This window comes from Bubalus kerabau, chromosome 11 (assembly GCF_029407905.1).
Source record: "Bubalus kerabau isolate K-KA32 ecotype Philippines breed swamp buffalo chromosome 11, PCC_UOA_SB_1v2, whole genome shotgun sequence".
NCBI classification, from domain to species: Eukaryota; Metazoa; Chordata; class Mammalia; order Artiodactyla; family Bovidae; genus Bubalus; species Bubalus kerabau.
Window position 1 is genome coordinate 76,081,039 of NC_073634.1, and position 14,565 is coordinate 76,095,603.

The window sequence follows — 14,565 nt, forward strand, 5'->3', positions numbered from 1 at the left end:
AACCTATCCTTTTGGGGCATTTGGGTTGTTTAACTCATTTGCTATCACAAGCTCTGCCTTGAACATCCCTGTTGTTCAGTTGCTAAGTCGTGTTGGACTCTTTCCAACCCCATGGACTGCAGCACGCCAGGCCTCCCTGTCCATCACCAACTCCTGGAGCTTGCTCAAACTCATGTCCATTGAGTTGGTGATGCCATCCAACCATCTCATCCTCTGTTGTCCCCTTCTCCTCCTGCCCTCAATCTTTCCCATCATCAGGGTCTTTTCTAATGAGTCAGCTCTTTGTATCAGGTGTCCAAAATATTGGAGCTTCAGCTTCAGCATCAGTCCTTCCAAGAATATTCAGGATTAATTTCCTTTAGGGTTGACTAGTTTGATTACCATCCTTATACACATATTTTTGTACAAGTACACTTTTGTTAACACTTAAGATAACCAATATCTCACCTTTTGATAATTAGTGGGTGAAAAAGAATATTCTATTTCAATTTGCATGTCTTATATCTTAAGTTGGGTGTTTTTATATGTTCATCAAACTATTGATATTTCTTTGATTTTTTTTTTGCCCATTTTCTTACTGATGTGTAAGATAAAAAATTTTTATGTTAAGATTAGCTCTTGATCTTCGCTAGTGGTCCAGTGGTTAAGAATCCTCCTGCCAACACAGGGGACATGGGTTTGATCCCTGGTCTGAAAAGATTCCGCGTGCTGTGGGGGAGGGGGCAACTAAGCCAGTGCACACAATGAAGAGTAGTCCCTACTTGCTGCAGCTACTCGAAAGCCTGCTCGCAACAGTGAAGACCTAGTACAGCCGAAAATAAATAAGTAAATAGATAACATTTTTAAAAGATTAGCCTTACAATCATAGTCTTATAAATATGTTGTCTTTTGCCTTTTTATCCCAACAGTCTTTTCACCCTAAATTTAAAACTTTGTATACTTTCTAATTCATTATTTCCTCTCTGGCTTCTGGGTTTTGTGTCATACTTAGAAAAGCCTTCCTCACTATGAAATTATTTTATGAAACTCCTTGATAATTTCTCCAGGTTTTTTCCCAGATTCTTTGTTACATTTAAGAGTCCAGTCTATCTAGAAATTATTTCAGCCTAGCCATCAGCTCTGATGTTTGTCTTTTCTAATCTTGCCTTTTTGATCAATGACCCAGCTTCCTGGGAGCTTCAGAAAAATCCATATTTTCCAGACCCTTGGAGATGTGATGGAACCTGGCTAATGGACACATGGCTGGTGTTGTGACCTAGAGCCCCCAGCTCCTCTCCTGCTCACTGAGTCCTGGGCCCAGACTCCAGCAGGGAACCTGGGCAGACCACTCTCACTGGAGCCTATGAGCTCCAGGGGGCCCCACAGTGACCTGGCTGCCCATTTGACTGTAGCATGGGCTGTAACACTTCCTCTGTAAACTCAGCCTGGCTCCCTTCCTCTCTTCTCTCCCATTCCATCTGTGCACAGCCCTGCCAGCTCTCCTCTGAGGACATTTGCATCATGCGGCAGCAGGTGGGCTCTTGAGGGCAGCTTCAGTGAGCCATGGTCTGCTCAGCTGCCCCTGTGCTGCTCCTGGCCATGATTCTCCCTCTGGTGGAGCCACCAGCTGTCCGAGCATTCCAGCCTGTGAGTAAGCCTGGGTGAGGACCATGAGAAGGTCTGCAGAGATGACAGTAGGGGCCTCTGGGTGTGAGAGGCAGCACGGTGTAGGATGAATGGATGGGTGGATGGGAGAGGGCTTCAGGGTGAGGAAGTCATGCTTTTTTTTAAAATATGTATTTATTTGCCTGAGCCAGGTCTTAGTTGCGGCATGTGGGATCCAGTTCCCTGACCAAGGATAGAACCCAGGTTCCCAGAACTGGGAGCACAGAGTCTTAACTACTGGACCACCAGGGAAGCCCTGGTAACATATTTTTTTAAAGAGGATGGTTTTTTATGAGAGTTCAGCCTAATTTTTCAGAGTGTGAGGATAGCTTTTGTTTCTTTATTTGAATTCCTGTGAACACCAGTGATGCCTGCTGCACTTTAGGTAAAGGCTCTTCCAGTCAAGCTTGTCCCTTAAAAATGAAAATAAAAACTTGCCAAATTTGGGAACCATTGGCATAGAGGAGGAGAGAATCTGAGGAAAGTCAGCAGTGTCTAGTTTGGCACTTTATGATTTGTGTGTTCTCTCAGGTGGATATCTATCTATCTCTAGCCACATACTCATCTAATGCATATCTGTTTTTAGACTGACCTCCTCACACACATGCAATTTTGAGAGAGGGAGGTGTGGGTGAGGAAATATTTACACACACCAGAGACCTAGGTATTGTTTCTGCTCACCCTCATGGCAATTGCTATGGAGGGAATAATCCCCAAGCTTCCCCGATAGCTCAGTTGGTAAAGAATCCGCCTGCAATGCAGGAGACCCTGGTTCGATTCCTGGGTACGGAAGATCCTCTGGAGAAGGAATAGGCTACCCACTCCACTCCAATATTCTTGGGCTTCCCTGGTGGCTCAGCTGATAAAGAATCTGCCTGCAATGTGGGAGACCTGGGTTCAATCCCTGGATTGGAAAGATCCCCTGGAGAAGGGAAAGGCTACCCACTTTCTGGCCTGAAGAATTCCATGGACTGTATAGTCCTTGGGGCTGCAAAGTCAGACACGACTGAGCGACTTTCATTTTCTTTCTGGGTGCCAGGCAGCTCCACCCAGCCCTCCTCACTGGAGCTCCAGACCCAGTCATTTCAATCAGCCTAGAGGCCCAGGGATGGGCTTCCCAGGTGGCACTAGTGGTAAAGAACTCTCTTGCCAAAGCAGGAGACATAAGAGACATGGGTTCAATCCCTGAGTTAGGAAGATCCTCTGGAGGAAGGCACAGCAACCCACTCCAGTATTCTTGCCTGGAGAATCCCCATGGACAGAGGAGCCTATAGAGATACAGTCCATGGGGTCGCAAAAAATCGTGGAGGGACTTAGCGCACACTCACACACTCACAGACCCAGGGATGGGTGCATTCGCGAAGGAATTAAGCAAAGCTTGTTGACTCTCAAGGGTGTGCCTGGTTCCTGGGTTCGGGTGGGCCTTGCCGGCCTGGGAGGGATCCCTGGGGCTGCAGTCAGGCACCTCCTACCAGAAGCTGGCTTTCCCCTCCTGCTCTGCCCTCTTGATTCCAGTCAATAAGAGGAGCTTCCAAGAGAGACCACGTCACAGCCAGGCTGCCCCCGCAGCGGCTTAGAGAAGAAGGTGTCCCTGGAGAAAGGCAGGGTTCAGCTCTCCCCAGAGTCTCCCTGTGCTCTGTTCCAGGGACAGAAGCAGGCTCGAGGGGTATCGGGGCCACAGCTGGACCCCGAAAGTGGAACAGGTGGTGAGTGGACAAATGGGAGGGTGGGGAGCAGGGAACGAGGCAGAAAGAAAGGTCTGAAAGAGGCACCGCTGAGGGGGAGGGCAGTGCGGGTCAGAGAGAGACCGGGTCTGGCACTGGTCACAGGCGTCAAGGCAGCTCTCTAGCTGTGAGGTCTTGACAAAACCTTTTCCTCCCGGATAGTCTCACCTGTGTAAGGGGGTTGTTGGGAGGGCAACATGAAGCGGCATGTGTGATGGGTGAGTGGAGACCACCTTCCTGGGTCCTGTCTGTGTGGACCTGTCTGCATGGGCTGTGGGAGGAGGAGGGTGGGACGTCTTCAGGTTCCTGGAGGGGACAGCTAGTGTCGGGTCCACAGCAGCTGCTCCTTTCCCTCCAGCTCTCCCCTCTCCTGCAGAACTGGTCCTGGTCTCCATCTACATACAGCTGGACTTCTCCGATGAGCCCTGGCCGGAGGCACTCTCCCAGCCCCTGACTGTCCCGGCTGCCTCGGCTTCCTCGGCCCCAGTGACTCTCACTGGCCTCAACCTCACAACAGGTGGGGAAGAACCTCTCCTGACCCCCGGCCTTTCAATGGCTCTTAGCTGCTCAGGTGGGAGGGGGAGCTCAGGGTGCGAGAGCTGCCCAGCCCTCCCACAGTGTCCTGGTCTGAGATACTGCGGGGAGCCCCTCCCTATTTCTTGGATGGTCTTGGGATGATTCTTCCCTACCTCCCATCGGACAGACCTTCCCTTCCTGCTCCATGTCCCCATCTTCTAAACTTTGGCAGAGGCCCAAGGGGCAGATGATGCTGAGCCAGGGCTTCTCTGCTCCCACCTCGCATGCCTTTGCCCAGCATGCTCTGCTGCTTTGAACCCTGGCTGGGAAGGCAGTGAGTTTGGGATTGTTTCAGAAAGCTAGCCCTAGGGCCTCGCAGACAGTAGGCATCGGGCTTTCCTGGACACCCTGCTCACTTCTCATTTCCCTTCCTTCTGTAACAGAGTGCAATGTCACCCACGACGGGCGCAGCCACTGTGCTTGCCTCTCTGGGTACCAGTGGAACGCCAGCGTCTGCAGCCATCGCCAGCCCTGTCAAACCCCCATCAAGCACCGGCCGTGCAGCTGTCTTGTCCTGAGCCCTACTGAAGCAGGGTACTGCCAGCTGCTGCCACCTGGTAAGGAGGGCTGGGAACTTGGAAACCAATAGCCCCGAGTGAACAAAACCCTCTCTGTTTTTTCCTCTCTGATGGCTGTATCTCTGCCAGCTGGTCCAAGCCCAGCGGCTCCTCTGGGTGAGAGAAAATGCCAGGTATCACAGCAGATCACAGGCCCCGCGCTTGGGACAGGAATAGTGAGACTAACCAACAACAGGGCTCTGGAGACAGGTGGACAAGGAAAGTTTCCTTTCTGGTGGAAGGGGAAGTCTTAGATCAAAAAGCTTCCCTGTGTGGTTCCTACTGACAGATAGGGTCTTCCGGGCTGGACTGCAGCAGACACACTCCTCCAGGGACAAAACAGGACAATTAGTGTTGGGTGGGGAAGGAGTGAGGAGAGATGGGCTTCGGAAAATGGGGGAGGAGGGCAAGGCTCCAGGGCCACAAGTTTCTGTTCTGGGGGTCCTGTCTCCTGCCTCCTGCAGTCCCCGCGACCCTGAGCCTTGACTCCTGGCTGCAAATGCCTGGCAACATGCTGAACCTGACCCTCCTCATGAACCAGGAGACCACCAACCTGAACTGGTTCCCGTGGCCCACAGGAAGCCCCAGCCCCGTCCTCCTGCAGGCAGGGACCTGTGTGTCCTTGACCTCCAGCCGGGGCCGGACTGTCCTCAGCATCATCAACATCTCCCATAGATGGGCAGGTAGCCCACCTGTCACTCCCTCCTCCTCTCCTGCCTTCTCGCTCCTCCCCTTCTTACTTCCCTCCTCTTCCTCTGCTCCCCTCCATCTCCTCCTCCTCCTCCCTCTCTTCTCCTTCCTTCTTATCTTTCCTCCTCTTCGTTTTCCTTCTGTCCATTTATTCATTCTGGGGAAATGAAGGCTAAGAGGCCCATGGATGTGAAGAATTTTGATGAGAAAATGCCAAAAGCGTGGTCTCAATTTCAACTGAGGACAGATGCGGGCTTTTCTTCATGATGCCAAGATGGCAGTGGGTGGTGCGGGAAGAGCATCTCCTGGAGACAGGGAGGTTCATCTTAGGATGCACGGCAACAGGCTCGTGACAAAGCGTCAGGATCTCCTCTTCCTCCTAGCAGTCCTTGAGGGCACAGGGATCTTTCCTGCTGGGGTTTAGCTCAGACTGGATGGAGAGGGCAGACCTAGGGAGTGGCTGGGGAGGCAGGAGGGACCCTGCAGTACAGGTGGGGGCTGAGCAGCTGGGAGATGCAGCAGGCGTGTGTCTGCAGGTGAGTACATATGCCGCTTCGAGGCCCAGGGATTCAGGTGGGAGCTGCACCAGGTGGTGAGGGTGCCTCTGCAGGCAACAGATGTGACTGGGCTCCCAGACCAGCTCTCCGTCTCCTATGCTACCTCCCCTGGCTTCCAGCTAAGCTGCTGCATCCCCAGTGCACATCTGGGCTACACGGCTTCCTGGAGCCCCAGAGAGGGCGGCCAAGGTATGGAAAGGGGCTCACTGTCTCAAGGGTCCAGGGGGAAAGGGCAGCTAGTCCCCTCCAGGCAGCTGGGGCTCCAGCTCCCAGGAAGCAGGCTGCAGTTCAACCTGGGAGTTCCAGGTCCAAGTCCAATACTGTTTTGACCCCAGTTCTATTCAACAATAACCACATGTGTGTAGACAACTTTCACATCATGCTGTCATCCACACGATCTCCTGGAACCCACCCAATGCTACTGTGCAAGCTTCCTCTGATGATGGTCCCATTTTACAAATAAGTCCACTGCGGCTTCAGGGCCTGGAGCTTGTAAGACACCCCCGACACACCACCAGGGTCTCCCGGCCCCACATCTCAGCTCAGCCTGCAGTAGTCTGCTGCCCACATACCACTCAGCTTTTCTCCACTGTTTCTTCTGCTTCTGAAATTGCTAGAAAGACCCCGAGGGGTCTAGGCATGTCCCTGGTCCGGAGACCATTCCCTTCTCGTGTCCCCCTCAGCCTCTGTATTCAACAAGCCGGACTCCCAGTGCTTCATGCTGGCTGTTCAGCACTGCCCTACAGCCAACACCACATATATTTGTGAGCTGCAGAGCCCGGGTCTGAGCCCTCTCAGGGTCACCGTCTCTGTCACCATCATCCAGGGTATGTGGGGCCTGGGATCCGGCCGGCCGTCCTCTCACTGCCACCCTGGGAGCTCCTCCTGGGTGTCTCCCTGAGCTGGGCAACACAACCAGACTCCAAAGCCTGCAGGGGTTTCTGCGCAAGGAAAAGCTCGGGCTTGAATGCGCTGCTAAGCCCTCCCTGATGTCATTTTTAGATGGAGACACCACCTGTCCTGAGGACTCTTCAACTGTTGCCTGGAACGTCACCAAGGCTGGCCATGTGGCACAGGCCTCATGTTCTGGGGACAGGACGGGCATGGTAAAGAGGCCCTGTGGGCCTGATGGGGTCTGGGGACCCATCCACAGCAACTGCACAGATGCGGGGCTCCTGGCTCTGCTCCTCAGAGCCCAGGTAAAGCTTCTGACCCTGCTGCTCACATGCCCCATCCTCCATGATCTATCCCTTCCTCACTCAGGACCCAGCTTTAGAGTCCTTTCCCCCCGAGGCCCAGCAGGAAAGTTATTCAGCTTCTCTGAACTGGAGCCCTAGCAGAGCCAGGAAGTAGGTGTTGAGACCCTACTACCCAGTGTTGGTGTAGTCCCAAACCTTCATGCCCTCAGGTATCTGCTCCACAAACCTTGGTGTGAATTCCTCCCATGTGGCTTGTTCCCCTCTCTGCTTCCTGCTCCCCTGGGATGGGATGTGGGGAGAAAGAAAGGAGGTGCTGGGCCGGGAAGGAGGTGGCCCTTCCTTCTTGACAGCTCACCCACTCCCCTCCTGCTGTCTGATCTGTCTCAAGCTGCTACAGGCAGGCCAGGGCTGGCCTGAGGAAGAGGTGTCACAGATCCTGGCTCAGCTGCAGGAGCAGGTAGAGGCAGTGACCTCCCCCTCCGACTTACTGGCCCTGGTGGCCACCATGACAGTCCTGGCCAAGGTGGTGGCAGACACCGGAACACTGCTCAACTGCAGCGCCCTGGAGGTGAGATCTCTGAATCACAGCAGGGGCCAGCTGGGTAGTATGGGCAGGAAGCTCTTCCCCCAGGCATTTCTGTCCCTCTGACATCACCATGGGCTGTCAGATGGCAGACCTTTCTAGAGTCCAAGTGGCTGCTCTCCTGGTCCCTTTCTCCTCCTGCCTACACCAAGGCCATGGAGCATGAAGGCCTGATGCTGGGAACACATGGGAGGCTGGGGAAAACAGGAAGGGGTGTGGAGACAGGAGTTCAGAGGCGTTCATGTGTGTGCAGACATATATGTGGACTTGATCTGAATCCCCCCAGGCCCACACACAAGGTACCTGCACGAGGATACTCAAACGCACTTGGCTTTGTGGGACTCACCTAAACCAGCTCTCAGTATAGGCACCAGGTGGTGACCCCTAAGCTGCAGCCAAAGGAATAATCAGGGACAATGACCCGGCACATCCTTCATGTCTGGAACACACATCACTTGTGGCTACAGACATGCAGGTGGTCCTCTACTTCAGAGCGTGTACCCTCTACCACTGGGCACCACTACTAGCTTTACAGATCTGGAGGGGCCCCCCTAGGACATTAGAGGCCCCAAGGGATGGAAGGGGGAGGAGGGTTGTCATACAGAGGGGTGGGGTGTTCCTCAGGAGCCACATATTGAAGGCACCCCAGCAGTTGGCTGAACAACCCCCCACCCTTCCCGTTTAGAAAGGCTCTCTTCACAGGCCTGTCTTCCTCTCCCTCTTTCTCCCCATCCTTGGGTCCTGAGCTAGACTTGGAAGGATGGGTTTGGGGTCTGTGGTTCCCAGCGCCCCAGCTCAATGCTGTGGGCTCTGGCAGCCAGGCCTCATCTCTCTATTGGGTGCTGCAGGCTGTCCTGAAAACCACAGACAAGGTCCTTGGCATGAACTCCAGCTCTCTGTGGACCCTAGCCCAGAGGCAGATGCCCTCGGTGGGCTCCAGTCTCCTGCTGGCGGTGGAGACCCTGGCACACAGCCTGTGCCCACAGGACCAGCCTTTCTCCTTCGTCTTGCCCAACGTGCAGCTGCAGAGCCAGCTCCTCGAGCCCACATTTCCAGCTAACTACAGAGTCTCCTTCCCTACTCAGCCCCCGCTGCAGGCATGGATTCCCAGGCACTCATTGGCGCCCCTGCACCATAATGGAACCAATGTCAGTATTACTAGCCTGGTGCTGCAGGAACTGGACCACCTTCTGCCCTCAAACTATGGGCAAGGGCTGGGGGACTCCCTCTATGCCACTCCTGGTCTGGTCCTCGCCATCTCCATCATGGCAGGTGGCCAGGTCTTCAAGCAGGGAGAGGTCATCATGGACTTTGGGGACACAGATGGCAGTCCCCACTGTGTCTTCTGGGACCACAATCTCTTCCAGGGCAAGGGAGGCTGGTCTGATGCAGGGTGCCAGGTGCAGGCAGCCAGTGCCAGCCCCACCACTCAGTGTATCTGCCGGCACCTCACTGCCTTCTCCATCCTCATGTCTGGACACACGGTTCCAAACAACCCCACCCTGGAGCTGCTGAGTCAGATGGGCTTGGGAGCCTCCATTCTAGCACTGCTCCTGTGCCTGGGCGTGTATAGGCTGGTGTGGAGGTTTGTGGTGCGGAACAAGGTCGCCTGCCTACGCCACTCGGCCCTGCTCAACATGGTCCTCTGCCTGTTGGCCGCAAATGCCTGCTTCCTAGGAGCTCCGCTCCTCCCTGCGGGTCCCCGCAGCCCACTCTGCCTGGCTGCCGCCTTCCTCTGTCACTTCCTCTACCTGGCCACCTTCTTCTGGATGTTGGCTCAGGCCCTGATGTTGGCCCACCAGCTTCTCTTTGTCTTCCATAAGCTGTCCAAGCTCCGAGTACTCTCCCTGATGGTGCTCCTTGGCTACCTGTGCCCCATGGGTTTAGCAGGTATCACCCTAGGCCTCTACTTACCCCGAGGGCAATACCTGAGTGAGGGGGCATGCTGGCTGGACAAGAAGGGAGGAGCGCTCTACACCTTCGTGGGTCCAGTGCTGGCCATCGTGGGCGTGAATGGGCTGGTACTCACCATGGCTGTGCTGAAGCTGCTGAGACCCTCGCTGTCAGAGGGACCCCAGGTGGAGAAGCGCCAAGCCCTCCTGGGGGTGATCAAAGCTCTGCTCATTCTTACACCTATCTTCGGCCTCACCTGGGGGCTGGGGCTGGCCACTCTGCTAGAGGAAGTCTCCATAGTCCCTCACTACCTCTTCACAGTTCTCAACGCCTCCCAGGTGGGTGACACGGTGGCAGGCATGCTCTTTACCCTGTTAGACAGCCTAGGTCACTGCCAGTCCCTTCTCAAGGAGGTATCACGGTGGAGCAGGAAAACACAGGCACAGGAATTTTAAAAGGCTTAATTAAGTCTGTATCCCAGTTCCTCCACGGACTGCTAGGTAACTTTGGACAGACTTCTTTGAGCTTTGGTTCTCTTATCTGTAAAATATCTGAAATTGCTATTGAAGTCAGGGAATTGCCAGTACCCTATCTTTTGATAATTCATCTTCCTCGTAATAGTAAGAAAAGCATCTGAAATGGATCCTATGCATCAAGTGATGTTAATGCTCAGAACTGAGATGGGAAGCCTCAGGATGGGAATTAGGCGAAAGGACAGAGGTTGAAGGAAGAAGAAAGGCAATGAGTTGATTTCAGTTGATTCCTTCCTCCTTGACTAACGGATCCCCATCTCTCTCTTTTCAGGGTGTCTTCATCTTACTGTTTGGTTGCCTCATGGACAAGAAGGTGAGTCTGCTCGTCTCCCCATGCCTGACTTGCACTGGAAGGCCGTGCATAACAGCATTCACCTCTCTTGCAGGTCCAAGAGGCTTTACGCAAACGCTTCTGCTGCAGCCAACCCCCCAGATCCACCATCTCCTTGGTGAGTTGCTGGCTTCAAGTTTTACTTTGACCCCTGAGAGCAGGTCAGAAGTAGATGTTCCACAGCCTGTGAAGGAGACAGGCACAGCTAGAATCCAAGAGAAGGCTGGGGATTTAGGGCCAGCTCTCCAACAGCAGAGAAAGCAGCCCAGGCAGAGGACAGATTCAGGTTCCCGGGCTCCTGATTGTATCCTGGACTCTTGGTAACTCTGGATTGTCCCTTGTTCCCCCTCTCTGAAAATCTGCCTCCAGTTGGCATTTGAAAAGTAGGATAGGTATGCATGGGAGTCACTGCAGCTGGGAGCAAAGTTTCTAGGATTTCTGCTGCCCAGGCAGGAAGGCAAGTGAAAATATAGAAATGGATACAATCCATCAAAGGAGAGATGGCAATAATAATCGCTCTGCAATTGGGCCTTTCCACCCCCTTCAGGCTTCCCTGGTGGCTCATATGGTAAAGCATCTGCCTGCAATGTGGGAGACCTGGGTTTGACCCCTGGGTTGGGAAGATCCCCTGGAGAAGGAAATGGCAACCCACTCCAGTACATTTGCCTGGAAAATCCCATGGACAGAGGAGGCTAGTAGGCTATAGTCCATGGGGCTGCAAAGAGTTGGACATGACTGAGTGACTTCACTTCACCCCTTCCTAGGCCACAAATGAAACCTACATCTCAGAACACAGCAAAGGAAGAAGTAAAGATGCCAGGTGAAAATGAAGTGTTCTTAAGGGCAGCATGCATAGCATGTGGTGAGGCTGAGTGCACAAAGGGCTTTCCAGCAAAGCTCTAAAAGGAAAACTCCTCTTCGTATACCTGTCCCAACCCAATGGCGGAAAACAGGTTTCTTCAAGTGGACGTTTCTAGATGGGCTGAAGAAGGTGGAGGCCTCAGATGTGGACAGCATCTCCTATTGCTTTCCCAGAAAGGTGGGGGAGGTGTCACCACCACCGACCCTTGACTCAGTTCACTCTGAAAATTCCTTTTCACACTATCAAAATTTTAATCATCCTGAAAAACCATTGTTTTGAAGGAACTGCTGTTGGTGGGCCTGGAGTGCAGAGGGGAGAGGGGCCTGCAGAGGCTTCAGGGAGAGCTCCTTGGTGGGGAAGACAGAAACTCTGAGTGACCCACAGGCAGAGCTGGTGTTCCTTCAAGGAGGCCAAGGGTATGTCCTTGAATCCAGGGATGGGTCCTGGCCAACGATCTGAACACTTTCCCCCTCCCAGAGCTCAGCCTGTGGGAAAGGTAGCCCTCTGTTTCCCATGAGTCACACTCATTTCTTTTGTAGTCATCTGTCTCCACCCCTAAACTATCCAAGCAAGAAAAGCATGAAAAACTAGCTGAAGCTACCTAAAGAATAAGCCTGCCTTTGCTGTAAAAATGATCACCAAAGTTCAAAGTAATTACAAGCAAAACTATCTCAACCACATTTTTAACTAATCAACAGTTTATGTTACAGAGATATTTGATAAAAATGGTTTTATTTGAACTATTCAGTGATTTCTTGTCTAATGATTTCTTCCCTATAGTTACAAAGAAAGGATGGCTTTAAAAAAAAAAAAAGAAAGGATGGCTTAATTGAAAGGATCGCTGATCTTCCAAACACTGGAGGCAAAGGACAGAATTTGGTTTGTTTCTTTTCAAAATATAGGAAAAAGTGAAGTTAATAGGTCTCTCTTTAAGCTTTATAAAACATATTACTATATGTAAGTTTCATACATATGTATGTATATAAAAAGTCGTTGATAGAAGACATTCATAAGCAGGAGGCAGCAGTACTGGAATCAGAATCAGCAGGGGCTTTGCCTTGCCGGTTTCCCTGACAACAGAATCATGTCTCAATTCCACTTTTACATGATTAACATTTACAGTCTTAATTTTTTTAATTATAATTTTTTTAAATTCAAGTAATATAGAAGCAGCAGATTCCTTTTCTGAGCATGCTTCTGAAGATACATGTGTGTTCTCATCTTCCTTCTCAAATGATTACACATACTCAAGACACGCTCTGCTGCTAACAGCACACTTTAGAATGGATAAATGAAATGACATTAAGCCTTTGTTTACTTGGCTTTCATCATTTAAAAAAAAAAAAGTGGAATAAAAAGAATGCTCTGGAGGTAAATCCAAGAAGGCGAGATTTAGCAGCAATTGTATTTCTAATAAGAAGGCTTAAAGAAATAAGTAAACAAGTGGACAGATAAATGTGCAAAGGATGTGTACTCTATGTGTGCACCCTTAAAAAAGAGGCACTTGGTGAAACCAATTAGGATATATCCATCCCAAGGAATGCTATGTGGTCACTAAAAATGATGACACTCAGCTACACCTACCAAAATGAAACAATATTTAGGCTACATATCTAAGCAATAAATAAGGGTTCCAGAACACTGTACTAGGCAATTACGTTCCATATGTCCATATAAATATGTATGCATTAAAAAGAGATACCAAAATATAAAGAGTGGGTATCTATACTTGATTCTTCATTTTCTTCTTCACCTCTATATTGTTTGAATTATTTTTTTATAATGAGCATGTATTTTTATGTTAGAAAAAAAGATTTTCAATAAGTTTTCCTGACCATTTTGCATATTTAAAAATAGAATCTTCACAAGCAAAGAAACACAAAAAAATACATCCTGGAATTTAAGTTTGTGCAGAAGGATAGACTACATTAGGTGTTCCTGGGAAAGCTCTCAACTTTCTCTCTGGAGTTCTGCTTTGGGAATCAACTGATCACTGATATTCCTTTAAGGGGGAAAGGGGAAAGGGCTTCTAGTTGAGTATGACATTGAGTACAAACGCTGCCAACATGTCTGAATGTTTCCTCTCTTTCACAATAATCTATTTTCAGAATAGTACTGTCTACTATTTTTGTCCTCCAGTCCCCCCATTCTCCCATTTCCTCTCAATGATCGCTCTTCTCTGAAGCACAATATACCGGTTCAGAGTCCCCAGAAAACCACAGTGATACAGGCAGAGAGCCTCTGAGTCACCCATTAAAATCTGAGAAAGCCCAGGAGACCCTGATACCACCTTTTACTCCTCAAGAGAGACCAAAACTTGAGAGGCCTGAAGAAATATACAAAACTGAGAAAGGACACGGGGAGGAGCCAGGCAGAAAATTAAAATTCTTCTCTCAGGAAAGATGGAAGCAGAGACTGTTGGAAGCAAACAGCTGAGGGCAGGGGAGAGCCGTGGGGAAAGGGTAGGGGAGCCAAACTTCCAAAGTCTGAATGAAAGAAAATAAGGGCAAATAAAGACTCCACTCACACTTGGTTATCAGGTAGAACAGAGAGTGTAAAGTTTTACATGAAAAGACACTTTAAGTTGGGATCTTTACTAAGATTATAACCAGTTTCAGCTATTTAAGAACAAACTTCAAGGAGACAACTGTAATCACCACAGCCAAGGATGGGCTTTTGTAGCAGTCATGCAAATGAAAATAACGCGGGTGTCTCTTGTATGTATAAAATGTTTTGAAATGGTACATAGCTTTAACCTATGTGCTCCTTTCCAATCCAGTTCCACTGCCCCCCACCTAGAGGTAACCTCTGTTCTGAATGTTTTCCCTTACCTTAAAAAAATTGTTTTTAACTGTGATAAAATACACATAAAATTTATCACTTTAACCATTTTAAAATATACAGTTCAGTAATATTAAGTACATTCACATTGCTGTGCAACCAACCTTAAGAATTCTTTTCATTTTTCAAAACAGAAACTCTGTACCCACTAAACAACTCCTCATCATCCATCCAAGCCCTGGCAACCACCATTCTACTGTCTTTAAGAATTTGTTCTGCATATCTAAATACCTGGTACAAGTGGAATCATACAGTATTTGTCTTTTGTAACTGGCTTGTTTCACTTAGCATATCCTCAAGATTTATCCATGTTGTAACATGTGACAGGATTGCCTTCCTTTTACTCATCCATTGGTCCTTCAACGAACACAAGTTGTTTCCGAGTTTTAGTAATTGTGCATAATGCTGTTATGAACATGGGTGTATAAATATTTCTGAGACCCTGCTTTCAATTCTTTTGGATATATACTAGAAACTGCTAGGTCATATGGTAATTCTATCTTTAACTTTTTGAGGAATTGCTATACTATTTTCCATTCCATCTGCACAATTTAAAATTCCCATCAGTAGTACAC

General features: G+C 50.1%; 1 protein-coding gene across 1 annotated transcript; it reads left to right on the forward strand.

Annotated features, from left to right (window-relative positions):
- The first annotated feature begins 1,542 nt into the window (after positions 1–1,542).
- ADGRF3 (adhesion G protein-coupled receptor F3) lies at positions 1,543–11,534 on the forward strand. Its single transcript, XM_055540727.1, has 13 exons — positions 1,543–1,626; positions 3,290–3,350; positions 3,745–3,885; positions 4,328–4,508; positions 4,940–5,184; positions 5,728–5,937; positions 6,432–6,575; positions 6,751–6,947; positions 7,336–7,515; positions 8,379–9,761; positions 10,228–10,269; positions 10,343–10,405; positions 11,052–11,534. Exons 1-13 carry the CDS (start codon positions 1,543–1,545, stop codon positions 11,109–11,111), a joined length of 2,991 nt encoding a protein of 996 aa, XP_055396702.1. The 3' UTR covers positions 11,112–11,534.
- The last annotated feature ends 3,031 nt before the right edge of the window (positions 11,535–14,565 follow it).

Bases quoted from the DNA above. Each gene is read 5' to 3' on its own strand.
- ADGRF3 (XM_055540727.1), top strand. From the start codon at position 1,543: ATGGTCTGCTCAGCTGCCCCTGTGCTGCTCCTGGCCATGATTCTCCCT. The intron at 6,948-7,335 runs GTAAAGCTTCTG...ATCTGTCTCAAG, and splicing joins CTCTGCTCCTCAGAGCCCAG to CTGCTACAGGCAGGCCAGGG. The intron at 7,516-8,378 runs GTGAGATCTCTG...TGGGTGCTGCAG, and splicing joins TCAACTGCAGCGCCCTGGAG to GCTGTCCTGAAAACCACAGA.